The 13,420-nt window shown below is 41.3% G+C and overlaps 1 protein-coding gene across 1 annotated transcript in view; it reads left to right on the forward strand.

Moving 5' to 3' along the window:
* Positions 1 to 13,420, forward strand: part of LOC149271733 (kinectin-like) — a 41,462-nt gene that overhangs the window by 5,122 nt on the left and 22,920 nt on the right. The window contains exons 2-16 of the mRNA XM_089507163.1: positions 707 to 859; positions 1,396 to 1,578; positions 1,893 to 2,023; positions 3,186 to 3,299; positions 4,123 to 4,263; positions 7,277 to 7,383; positions 7,639 to 7,771; positions 8,213 to 8,300; positions 8,658 to 8,809; positions 11,205 to 11,273; positions 11,442 to 11,479; positions 11,604 to 11,694; positions 12,407 to 12,475; positions 12,790 to 12,827; positions 13,146 to 13,236. Of these exons, the coding sequence (XP_089363289.1) occupies positions 707 to 859; positions 1,396 to 1,578; positions 1,893 to 2,023; positions 3,186 to 3,299; positions 4,123 to 4,263; positions 7,277 to 7,383; positions 7,639 to 7,771; positions 8,213 to 8,300; positions 8,658 to 8,809; positions 11,205 to 11,273; positions 11,442 to 11,479; positions 11,604 to 11,694; positions 12,407 to 12,475; positions 12,790 to 12,827; positions 13,146 to 13,236 (1,598 nt within the window). The remainder of the gene's footprint in view (positions 1 to 706; positions 860 to 1,395; positions 1,579 to 1,892; positions 2,024 to 3,185; positions 3,300 to 4,122; positions 4,264 to 7,276; positions 7,384 to 7,638; positions 7,772 to 8,212; positions 8,301 to 8,657; positions 8,810 to 11,204; positions 11,274 to 11,441; positions 11,480 to 11,603; positions 11,695 to 12,406; positions 12,476 to 12,789; positions 12,828 to 13,145; positions 13,237 to 13,420) is intronic.

Here is a 13,420-nt window from a genome sequence, read left to right on the forward strand (position 1 = left end):
AGAACAATTTCACATACGGTAACACATACAATAACAAACTGGCGCAAAGGAGAAGAGGGCCCTACTCTTGCGAGCTTACAATCTAGTCTGTGGTTGAGGGGAGTGAGACAATAGGAGAGGACGGCTTGGATGGGGATGAGTTGATCTGGTTGCGATGAAGCTGTTGATTGTTCAGGTGGCTTGATTATGATGGCTGGGAGTGATGGGAAGGAATGTTGTACGCTTCCCTGAACAGGTGGGTTTTCAGAGAGGTTTTGAATGGTTGAAATCCTGAATACAGGAGCGGGAAGAGGTAATGGTAGGAGAAAGCCGCAGGTTGTGAGAGGAGTGAAGATGTAAGGGGGTGCAGAGTTGTTGAGGGCTCTATAGGTCAAGGTCAGAAGTTTAAATTTGATTCTGGAGGATATGGGGAGCCAATGAAGTGATTGGCATAATGGGGCAGCGGATGAGGATATAAGTAACACATGTCCATGGAAAGGATTATACATATCTGATCAGACACGTATGCAAGTCAAGGCATTTAGAAAGTCAACATTTACCCGTAAACCCATGGAATACCCTCTCTGTGCCAACCGCCCACGTGGATATCCTCTCTTACCAGAATGATGAGATAGGGGAACCAGACTGAATGTTAGCTCTGAATCTGCAAAAGGCATGGGGGTCGGCTCTGTGTCTCTGTATTAACTGTGTTTTCTTCTGCAAACAGAAGACTCCCCTGTTAATCCGGAAACCAAGAACGAGCAGGTCGTCCCCTCGATTAAGAAACAGGAGGCTCCCGTTTCACCAATGGAAGGGAAGCCGCAAGAAAGTGCGAGCGGAAGGAAGAAAACCACGGCAAAGAAACAAAAAGTGGAAAATGGTATGTATTTAGTGACAATGGGAGTTGGATACGTGGTGTTGGAAGTTGAAGGGGATAATTTTAAGCCTTCAATAAAAAATGATTGTACCTATGGTTTAGGAAAGATACAGGGCAGGGGTTAGCAGTCATATAACCACCTGTGTGCGCTCTTCCCGTTTATTTACAGTGGCTCACATGGTTGTTTGTGCAGATATCTGGCATGGTGAACTTGTAACATAAGCCCCTTGCGTGCAGCAGAGGCACTCTTAAAGCGCTGAATCATTTATAAGAAAGTTTTTACCCTGCTGAGAACTCATCACAGAAGATATAAAGCGGATCTGTCGTAGCCTTTAGCTTTTCTTACGCCACTTGTGGCAACTTAATGGAAGCTGTGTCTGTGGCAAATGGCGGCAGAACTTATAAGTCCATTTCCAGTCCTGATGTTTCCCATGTTTACATTGTTTTCTCTGAATTAACTTGTCAAGGTTTGACATTCAATTATGAGTAACAGCATGTTCAGAATAACAGAATTTCCATTTAAACACTTTATTATTTAGTTTCTGCATTAGTGGACGAGCCGTTAATTCAGCCAACTACTTACATCCCGCTGATGGACAACGTAGACCTGAACGTGGCGGAGAAGAAAGTGGAAAGGAAGGATGTCGTCGCCTTGGAAAAAACAGAGGTGTCCAACGCTCCTCCAAAAGTGAGCAAGAAAATGAAGACGGTTACAGATAAAGGTAAGTAGCTGCTCTCCCGTTTGGACCCAACTTAGATATATCTCATAAGGTAAGATTATAAATTGATCTTACCTTATGAGATATATTGGAATATTGGGTCTTGCCACGTGATCCTATGGTAATAGATGGATGGTAATAGATAGTTGCGCTATGCAGTCATCAACGCTTAGTGTCCCACATGGCAGTAGATTTTGTGCCCGAGGGCGTGTGGTAAATATGTCTGGTTGAACAGCGAAATATATGCTGACTTCCTTATTATGATACGACGTTATAATGGTTACCGTTTTGTAACTATCACTTGTTCCAATCTGTAGAAAATGCGGAGGTGAAGTTTAAGGATTTCTTGCTGGCTTTAAGGAGCATGATCCTAAATGAAGCTGAAGCGTTGTCTGTGGTGGAGATGCTGAAGGAGAAATCAAAGGCTGTGCAGGACATTATACACAAGGTGAGCTGTCCTCGGCAGCAGCCACGTCTTGTGATCATTCAAAACTTTTTACTAAAGGCTGGGCAGAAATTTTTGTAATAGTCCAGTTTTACAGATTACAGCTGTAGTGGTAGACCTGTAATTTTATGGGGAGGACTAGAAGGCTGATTTGGATGTTCTACCTCTCCATGTGAGTAGTAGGTTGAAGAATTTGTCCTAAATACAATTCCATGTTTTGTATGGCTGATACTGGCGTGTTTGGCATGGTTATGGTGAAGCTGACTACATCCACGCAGCTTTTAAGGATTGTATGACATATCCATCGGGTGGTACCTGCAAGTATTTGCTATTACCCTTCCCTAAAACTAGTAGATTAGCTTCTTCAACTGTGTGTGCTTAACCGGAAGCCAAATATGTGTGCTGAGACATTAGAGAGTAAAACCTTGTTGGTGTTTTGTGGTTGTCGTGTTGATATGTACTACAACATCTGCTGTATTTCTACCCACAAACCTCTTGCTTTCATCGCCGTATGCTCTTGGAATGTGATGTTTCTCCATAGTGTTTTGGTAAGGTGGAAATTTTGAAGCCTTTTCTTCAAGAAGGATCACAACAATGTGGGGGGTTTCCCGAGTGTGATAATAGACTCGAGCCCCCGTACTGGGTGCATTTCCCTGCCGCTTGACTTGGCTCCAAAGACAGGGTAGCCGGTACCAGCCCTTGTAGGAAGTCTAACTAACAATAGGCTCTCTGGTTTTGTCAGCCGCTGGTCTATTGTTTTAACTTTTATTGGCAGGGTCACTGGAAAGGAAAAATATAGTAATCAAATAATTTTAAACGGTTCTTTTTGCCAGACTGTATTTTATATCCATGCGTCAGACGGTATTGTTAATAAGAGTGACTAAAACGGGATATCAATGCATTATTATATTTAATATCCAGCATTAAATTTGCAGTAAATCGGGTACTGGAGAAAAAGCCCTTAAATTTGTAAATTAATGCATTGTCCTGCTGTCCTATCTGGGTTTCCCTCTCCTCCTATGGCATGGTTTAGATCATGATGGACACAAGTCCCATACCATGCATGGCTGACTCCGTCTCAGCCAGAAGCATGCATCAATTAAATATTTTTTTTCACTATAAACTTTACACTTTCAATTTTTTTTTAATATCACAAATTTTCTAGGCCACCAAAGGAGATTCTGCTGCACAGCATCAATTACAAGAGAAAGAAAAGTTGCTTGTTGCTGCTCGGGAAGAAGCGACAAACTTGAAGGCTCAACTGAAGCATGTCTCTCAGGTATCTCCAAGACTTTGCAGCCGAAGCCACATCACCACATCAACACCATTTAACCGGTCTTTTTTTTTATACTAACAGTGACGAAGAGTTTGCAGGACAGTTGAGCTCCTTGATTTCTCTATAGATGAGAAATGGAGAAGGTTGACCCCCAGTGAGCTTCTGCTGCAGGAGGAGCTTGGCTGAAGTCCTCAGTCTTCTCACCCAGTGAATTATGCCTTTTACAGGGCCTGTGTAGCTCTTCTTACTGGGGAAACCTGCCAGTGATAGTCCTTCATAACAAATATAGAATTTTTATCAAGATTAAATTATTTGCCAATGCGTATTTGATATAATGGAAACCTACATATTGCCCGTAATTCTTATTGCCGGCAGTAGAATTATTCAGTAAATTGTTTTTGAAAATGTGGTATTGGAGCTTTTGTTTTGGAACCCTTCCCATCCTTACAAAGGCCATTTGGCTTCCAAGAAATGGATGGCCCCAGCAAAACTTTGTTTTTCTTGAATGTATTTGTAATTCTCATTTCACTGGTATGACAGCCCCTCACCAAAGCAATAAAGGTCTGGTTTCAGGGCATAACGATCATAAAAATAGACGCACTGAACCAGTGAGATTGAGAATCAATGGCATGTGTTGGATGTGGATATTGGTTAAATAAAATGTTTCTATTGCCAGGATGCTGTGTGCCGGGGGTGTTCTCTCACCTGGCGTAATGTTTTATTTTCTCTGTGCTTTAATCTCGCACTCATCAGCATGTTATGTATATTTGTTAGCTGGTTCAATACGTCTAATAAGTATATTTTTTATTCTTTATTTTTATTAAAGGAGCTCGGCGTGGAAAAACAGAAATCTGGTCTTGTGGAAGCAAAAGCGAGGGAACGGATCACTGCCCTGGAGAAAGAGCACAGTGTCTTCCAGAGCAAAATGCACGGCAGCTTCCAGGAGGCTCAACAAATGAAGCTAAAAGTAAGGGCCACCCGTTATCCTATATATCAGGGAACCTTAATATATGCACAGCCTGGACGAGTGATGGCCGTGAGGAGACAAGATAGGAACATTTCAAAATGTCAAGGGAATAAAGTGTAATATCGAAGCATTTTTAATAACGGGTCAGAACTGGGGTGTGCAAATTCAAGTTAGAAGGCAGAGGACCGAGGAGTATTGCGAGAAGTACTGTAGTAGATACCTGGAATAGACTTCCTGGTGAATTATTTTATGTTGTGTTTCCCTGTAATAATTCAGGAAAGATTAGAATGTATGTTAAGCTAACCTAAAGAATTAGAATTATCTTCTATGGAGTCTGCTGGCGCCAATTAATGAAATGTAATAAGCGTGTAAAACGGGATTAAAACACGGCAGACTATATATAAAGGTATAGGACCAACCTGTATAACCAGCAGCTTCATAATACTCCTTATTTATGATGCCTACAAAGGCACACAGACAAATACAGACTTTTATTTGTGAGTTTTTTTGTCTTCCAAAACACACGGAGCGTGGAAACAGTTTATTATGTTATTTATTTTGGAAGCAGCGTGTTTGCTTTATTATAAATAAAGTCTCTGCGTTCTCCATAATATTTAGAATAGTATTGTTAACCCTCTTCCAAATCTTTTAACTAGTAAGTAAACTGATGGTCTCTGGGAGGATGCAGCAATAAGCGTTCCCGTTTAAGTAGTTTTATATATAAAAAAAAAAAGGGATCCTTTGCTTGATGTTTCTAATAATACCGTATTTGCTCGATTATAAGACGACCCTGATTATAAGACGACCCCCCAAAATCTGAATATTAACTTATGAAAAAAAAGAAAAAGCCTGAATATAAGACGACCATATAGGAAAAAAGTTTTACCAGTAAATGTTAGTTCATGTAAACTATGTGAACAATTGTTTGTTAATAAAAGCTATGATTGAGAAAAATATTTTGTTATTTCCTTTTTTTTTTTTTTCAACCTGCCCCCCCAGTTATGCACATCTGCCCCCAGGCTTGCCACTCTGCCCCAGAAATCCCTTATACCCCATATATGCCACTGTGCCCCATGATATGCCTTTTAACCCTCTATATGCCACTGTGCCCCATGATATGCCTTTTGACCCCATATGTGTCACTCTGCCTCCAGAAATGCCTTATACCCCTATATGCCACTCTGGCATTTAGGGGGTTAAAAGGCATATTATGGGGCAGAGTGGCATATAGGGAGGTAAAAGGCATTTCAGGTAGCAGAGTGGCATTAAAGGGGTTAAAAGGCCTTTCACAGGGCACTCTGCCTCCAGAAATGCCTTACACCCCCATTTAACACTCCCCCTCCCTCCTCAAAACTTACCGGTGCTTCTGAGTTGGTGGGGGCGCATAACACAGGAGGATCCAGGTCCCCTGCATCTGAGCCCCCGGTGCTTAGTCCGGGCAGCATGTAGAGCTCCACGCGAATCGCGTAGAGCTCTACATGCTGCCCGGACTAAGCACCGGGGACTCAGAAGCACCGGTAAGTTGGAGGGGGGGGGGGCATAACACAGGAGGATGCAGGGGACCTGCATCCTCCTGTGTTATGCCCCCCCCCCCTCCAACTTACCGGTGCTTCTGAGTCCCCAGTGCTTAGTCCGGGAAGCGTGTAGAGCTCTACGCGATTGTATCGCGTAGAGCTCTACACGCAGCCTGGACTAAGCACCGGTAAGTTCGGGGGGGCATAACACAGGAGGATCCAGGTCCCCTGCATCTGGGTCCCCAGTGCTTAGTCCGGGAAGCGTGTAGAGCTCTACGCGCAGCCCGGTCTAAGCACCGGGGACTCAGAAGCACCGGTAAATTGGGGGGGCATAACACAGGAGGATCCAGGTCCCCTGCATCGCTGCGGGGGATCTGGATCTTAGTCTCATAATCAGACCTATTTGAGGTCTGATTATAAGACGACCCTGATTATAAGACGAGGGGTATTTTTCAGAGCATTTGCTCTGGAAAAAACCTCGTCTTATAATCGAGCAAATACGGTAATTAAAAATAAATGCTGGGCTGCAGTGATTTTTCTGTAAACCTTTTCTGGTTAAAAGGCAAGTCGAGTGGCCCCTGTGCAGTGGGTGCATCGCCGATAGCCTTATCTGTAGTTCTCCATTATTCTGTACGCTTAAAAAAAAAAAAATCTACAGCATAATCAGCCATCAGACTACATTACTCAGTGTTTTTCCTTTCTTTTGTCTGTCTGTTTCTTTCTTCTCCCCCTGTAAGTCAATTAAGGAACAATCACTTTGATCAGCAGTAATTAACTTCAAAACAGTCATTACTTTTAATGGCTGAACGATTTCCTCCATCGCTACGGCGATCAGGAGTGTCTTTCCATTATTAGAACATTCTCCTGATTTATTTTCTATTTGTGCCCCGGAAGCAGGTTGCGGCGGCGGCTGCTTTGTGTAATAGTATGTGAGTTTTGCAGGATGTGTACAGCACAGGGCACACTACAGGCCCTTGGAGTACTGTAACAGTTGAATGCAGTTGCATGCTTATTTTCTGTGTTGCTTAATCTAGCGTCCTGTAGTTCTATTTATTGATTGCTTATCCGACCGAACTGCTGCTTTAAATAACCCTGGACGCAGATGTTACATTTATAGCGCGTCGGGATTCGCTCGTCGCTCGGCTTCCTTTTTAATACCAAAACAGAACGTAAACAGAGAACAGATGGTGCTTAAAGACATCCTCCAGCATACCTGAGCGTACAGCTATTCGCTTATAAATAATCCGCAGACGAAGAGGCTCATATCACACTTTAAGATGCATTTTTACATAAATGTTGCTATGTGTGTATGTACTGTATGTGTGTATATACATAGATAGATATCTATAGATTGTGTGTATATATCCCAAAGAGTGACTATTTTGTCCAATCACTCAATTACATCTGTTTATAAGCCTTCTGCTGTAAGGGTATTAAAACATTATCCCTTTTTTGACTATTCCTTTACGTGTAGATCACTAACATGGAATATCTCTCAGTTTCAGCAGGTCCGCGAGCAGTTGGAGGGCCAGCTGGCTCATCTGAAACAGGAGAACGGTATCTTGAGGGATGCAGTCAGCTCTGCCACCAACCAAATGGAAAGCAAGTACGTGGATAAACTCATACGTGGCATGTTGGTTATTTACGTCGTATAGAAATGCTAGCCGCTAGCGTGATACCCGTGTGATAGCCTTTCTAAATATGCATTTAATCCTAAATGTGTCCGTGAGGGCCAAGTGCCTGTACGAACATGGGGGATATTAAATTCTTAGTCAGGAGGATCAGTGCAATCCAGTGCTGTTCGTTCTAGGGATGTCAACCTGTTTTCTGGATGTCGATGATAAAATGATGGTGTTTTTAGGCAATCTACTGAGCTGAACAAACTCCGCCAGGACTATGCCAGGCTTCTGAATGAACTGACCGAGAAGAACAACAAGGTGGCTCAGGAAGAATTGCAGAAGAAGAACTCTGAGCAGTTGGTGTCTCAGCTAAAGGTGCCGTCTGTGACTCACACATGAGTTCATTTCATTCACACGCCTACTCAACACATAGAGGCTGCAAAGTATCCAAAGCGGTCTTATCGCCAGATCATCCAGTGGATCAGCCTGATCGGCAGGTCCATTCCGCTGGTTGCCCTTGTGATCGGACCACCTTTCAAACCTTGCACGGAAATGTTTGTTCTTAAAATTGTGTTAGTGTGGGTTCTCTGGATCGTCTCTGCTCCAGAGCTGCAATTTTAGCCCCGGCCAACATTAATCATATTCTAATGGCCCAAAGTTGTAACGGTTCCGGGTAAATTTAGCCACATATAGTTTAGTAAAGTATTACTGAGTGAAGTCGTTTTTTCTGTGTCTCTTCAGCGCAAAACTTTCCATGGCTTCTGATGTTGAAGTTTCTATTTACTGGCCTATTTTAACTCCATTGTCCCATCTTAGGCCCAAATACAAGACGCTGAGAGGAGAGTGGAGGAAGTTGAGACGTATTTGAGGAAAAGACTGTCAGAATGTGATGCAACTCAGCAAGGTAACCTGCAAACCTCCCCCTTGAATAAATCACTTGACCTTGTGATCATCTTGTTCTATGGAGTTCATAGAGGGCCACATTTGAATGCGAGTTCTGTCCATCTCCCTAGGGAAAATAAATCATGTCTAAAATATGTTTAAGAATGATCGTGAGACGTAAATGAGATTCTCTACAAAAAATGTTTTCTCCTTAAATGTGTTAGTATACTAATGCAACTTTTGTGCTGAATACATCGTATTTGTGCACCAATGTCTCAATATGGACTTTTTTTATAAACGTTTGGCCATGCAGTGGTGATAAGGAAAGGGTTAAAGGGAATGCTTTGTCTTGTGTTTTTCACATGTGTTCTGTTTGCAGAAATGCAGGCGAAGCTGATCGCCAAGGACAATGAAGTTCAGAGCCTGCACAGTAAACTTACGGACACGATGGTATCAAGCCAGCAGCTGGAGCACAGAGTCCGGCAGCTCATGGAAGCCGGGCAACAGGAGAGTCTTCAGCTACAGATGCAGGTACTACTGCCCGCGCATGTCCGCTCCATCCAGGTCATACTGTTATTAGTGTTTCCATAATATTTTGGCTCCTTGGGTATGCCACCAAGCTTTTAAAAGTAGGAATGTGCCTGAGAACATCATACTTTCACATTTAATTTGAAATTCCAGAGTAATAAAGCTTATTTTGTTTTAGTCTCTTGTTGAGGAGACGGTAAAGCCTCAATACAATCTCTTGGTAATACATGAGGGGTGTTCAAAAAGTTTCTGCACTTTTTTTTAATATAACATATATAATATATAAAAGTGTGGAAACTTTTCAAACGTCTCTCGTAGTTACATAATTATGTCATCATTAAAAATAATACATGTGATACAATAGCTGAATAGTCATGGCGGCTGCTAAGAACCAAATGGGACAGAGATTCTACGCTTTGGATCACGCATGTTATGACAGTCTTGATATTCCAGAAATCCTTTTTGGCCTGACCTGTTTATATAGGCAAAGCTGTAGAACTCAAACACGATCATACTCGCAAAACATTCTGAGCTCCTAGAAAAGAGGCATCAGAAGACAAATGGTCGGTATAGATAGACAAATGTGTAGTTCCCAAGAATAAGTGTCTGAAAACGAGACATACCAACTAAAGCACTCCAATAGACACTGAAACATACAAAGCAAAATGTATTTGTAATTCCTGTTTCTCTTGTCAAAAAGGAAGTTCTGATCAGTGGCGTCGCTTCCTTGCCCCCCCCGCCGAATTTGGAGCCACCCAGGACAGTCCCCTTGACTGCTAACGACGTCGCTAGCAGTCCCAGTCAGGTGCTAACGACGGCACCATGCCGTCGCTAGCACCATCTTACCTTGATGGAGGTCTGAAGGGCGTCACCGGGGCCACCCGATCCGGCCGGTGACGGCACGCGCGATGACGTCACCGCGCAACTTTATTAATAATAATAAAGCGGTATGGGGGCATGCTACTTAGATGCCTGTATTTCGACTAATCCTTGAAATCCTTTAAACACAATACCTTAACTTTTGCACTAAATGATTTCAGGGCCTAATATTTGATCCTGCTGCTGATATATATATATATATATATATTAGCCCCTGCTGCCCATATATATTAATATTAGCCCCAGTTGCCCATATATATTAATATTAGCCCCTGCTGCCGATATATATATATATATATATATATATATATATATATATATATATATATATATTAGACCCTGCTGCCGGTAGCAGGTATAGATCAACACATTAACACACAAACTCAGCTTTGCATGTATAGATCAATTGAAATTCACTTGTGATCTCAGCACTGAAGGTATATCTCAAATAAATAGAATCAGACATACAAATCCTGTATTTGCAGGTATACAATAATAATATATGAAACGTAGCATCGCAGATATAGATCAAATAAATACATGGAAACAGCATTGCAGGTATTAATCAACTTAACAAGACATACAAACCCTGTATTTGCAGGTATACATAAATAATGTATGGAAACATAGCATAGCAGATATGGATCTAGAGAATAACACAGAAACCCAGCTTTGCAGGTACAGATCAATTGGAATTCACATAAAACAGCATTAAAGGTATATTTAAAACCCCCTAAATTACAGGCATAGATCACAGGTTGCACACCCCAAAGCACACACACTGTCCACATAGAACCTGGCCAGCACCCAGATAACACACATACGATTTGCCATCTTTGTCCCATATACACCCGGCCTGTGCCATCTCGGTCCCCAAGGGTCAAACATCCTGCTAGTGCCATCTTTGCCCTTCCACAATTATACATCTATGATACACACAAACACATTAACTCATGTTCTCCCTCATTCAGACAAATCATCCATTTTAAGAAACTACGCCCCTTGGAGCTTCAAATGAGGGGCTACATGTATTGAGGACAAAAGTTGAGTGCACAAATAATTATGGAATATGTCGCTTTGACTAGAAAATTTGTTTTTTCTAACCATAACGACATGTTCATTTGTGTCTAGCGCACTCCAGGTTTGTACTAGAAACACATACAGCCCCTCATTTGATGCACCAAGGGGTGTAGTTCTTGCAAATGTGTACTTTTTGTGCCATAATTTAACTTCCTACATGAGTAGTAATGCCACGTCAAGGCTTCACACGCCTTTCATATCTCCATTCACTCGCAGAAGCACACACCATACTTCCCATACATTCACTCACAGAAACACACACACCATTATTTATTCAGTGGTATGATTTAATGGTGGGAATTATTAATGCCCCCCCAGTTTGACTGTGGTATCTTGTGTGCCCCCCCCTATATACTGTTTCTAGAGTCGCCACTGGTTCTGATTAACATATAAGTGAAAGGAACTCTAAATGATTATAATGTTTTTCATGTTTTGCCAGGATCTGCTGAAACAGAATGAAACTCTAAATCTCCAGATCCAGAAATACCATACACAAATGCAAGCACAGGTAAATAGAATAAAAAAAATATTTTTCTTTAGAAGAAGTCTGAATATTTTTTCTAATACAGCCTTTTAGTTAAAGGATTGTTAGAATCAACAGAGTAGTTGGAGGAGCGCCTTTTAATATACGTTGCATGTCTGATGTTTAATGATATCCTTGTTTGTTTTTTTGTAGTCTTCAGCAGCATTGCTTGTAGAAGAGCTACAGAGAACGTAAGTTTCTCCTCTCTACTTAACCTACAAACTCTCAATTTTTGGGCTTCATGGCCCTTTTGTACATGGGGGTGTTCATGCATTCATATGTGCTTGTGGTTTTATTTTCCCAATGTACTTTTAGAATTTCGGAGAAAGACCAAGATATTAAACGGATGGAAGAGTCCGTGGCCCTGGAACATGCAAGTTTTGCAAACAGTGCAGAAGAACTTAAGGTAGACTGAGCGTAATGTGTGTGTGTGTGTGTGTGTGTGTGCGCGTCTTCTGTAATGTTTTATAATTGTACAGTGTAAGCAGGAGGGAAGAACAAATGGTAAAGATGTTAGCCAATAAAGGTATCATCTTTATCAAACTTGCATGTTGCTCAGCCCTCCCAAAGGGCAAGAAGCCTGTATCTCAACTAATGCAATAGTCTTGTTTCTGCTTGCCCAGCTTCCTTTTGGTGCATTTAGTATTTTGATATTATCAGACTGCTTTCTTCCGTATTATGTGCAACCGGATATCTAGTTATTTCTTCCCATGGTGCAAAATTCCTTTTAACCCCCTTGGCTGTTGGTTGATGTAATCTGCAAAAGAAAGATGTTTTACGTCTGTCTGGTACATCTAATGTGTAGCTGCAATTCCTCCTAACGTAGAACCGTTACATTTTTAAGTTTACAAAGACCCAATGTATTCCTTTACAACTGAGACATTTTTGCTGTTGATCTGGGTATGCTCCAAATCCGTGCAAAATCACATTCTCGTGTTTGGAGACTGCTACTTATAACTTCCAGGGTACAAGCCACGTACTCAAAGGGCCTTGTACAAATAATTGAAGTGAAGCTTTTATATATGTTAGTTCAGTGATAGGTGCAAGCTTAAGGTGCTCTAAGATAAAGGTATAAGGGTGATGGATATTTCTACTTATGTTTTCAAATCTATCTCTAGGCAATACAAAGGGAGAACATGTCATTAAAAGCAGAATTACAGACCGTTCAGATATTGAAGAATGAACAGGTGAGTTTTTTGTTGTCGGAAGACTTTCTGCTGAAATAAGGATTTATATTGATGATTATCTAATTCACTTAATTGTGGAAGCATAGTCTTACCAATCCTTTAAACAGGAACTAAAGATACCTTCCCCATGGAACGCATAAGACGTGTTACTTTAACTTGTAAACACTATTATATTGGTGCATTTAGTGTTCTGTGCCTCAAATTTTGGTACCTGCGTTTCCATGGGGAAAGATTATCGGGGGTTGTGTATATAAGTCCACAGTGTTCTTATGACGATGCAAGTGTCTAATTACAAACTTTCTTATCTTCCCCAGGCTACTGCTATTCAAGCCCTGGACCGACTGCAAAAAAGGTATCGGAACCAAATATATCTTTTATAATACACATTATTTGCAATTAAATAAAGTACAAAAGAGGTTCCTTCTCCCCGCGGTGTCCCTTATCAAGGTTAACTTGTTTTGATGTGTTTAAATGAATGGAAGCAGCTGTCAGGATAGACTTTAGATGCCAGAAATTACATTTTAACTGAGATGTGGGATAAGCCCACCTAAATGAAATCTTTGTGAGTCTCCCAATGCACGATTCACATTTTCTGAAGATAAAGGGTCCCTTTAGAAAAAAGAAAGATCCCTTGAACTGGAAGTTTTAATGATTTCATCTCCTCTTTCAGTATTGTTGAAAAAGATGAGAAAATCAGAGCTCTTGAAGAACAACTTCAGGGACACCTTGAAAAGGTTTCTATCAACATGGAGGATTATACAGTAAGTGCTAACGGTTTGATTAATCTCTGATCAGGTAGCAACATGCATTTATTAAAAACGATAAAAAATTTTGGTGTGTTTGAACCAAAAGCACTTCCAGTATGTAGCTGTTCAATATACCGGAATCAGCCATACTGTTAAATCCCTTATTTTATGTTTTTTTCCAGTCTCTGCGGAATCACAA

Source organism: Sceloporus occidentalis, unplaced genomic scaffold (genome assembly GCF_023333645.1).
Source record: "Sceloporus occidentalis isolate IW3139 unplaced genomic scaffold, rSceOcc1.0.p SCAF_466, whole genome shotgun sequence".
NCBI classification, from domain to species: domain Eukaryota; kingdom Metazoa; phylum Chordata; class Lepidosauria; order Squamata; family Phrynosomatidae; genus Sceloporus; species Sceloporus occidentalis.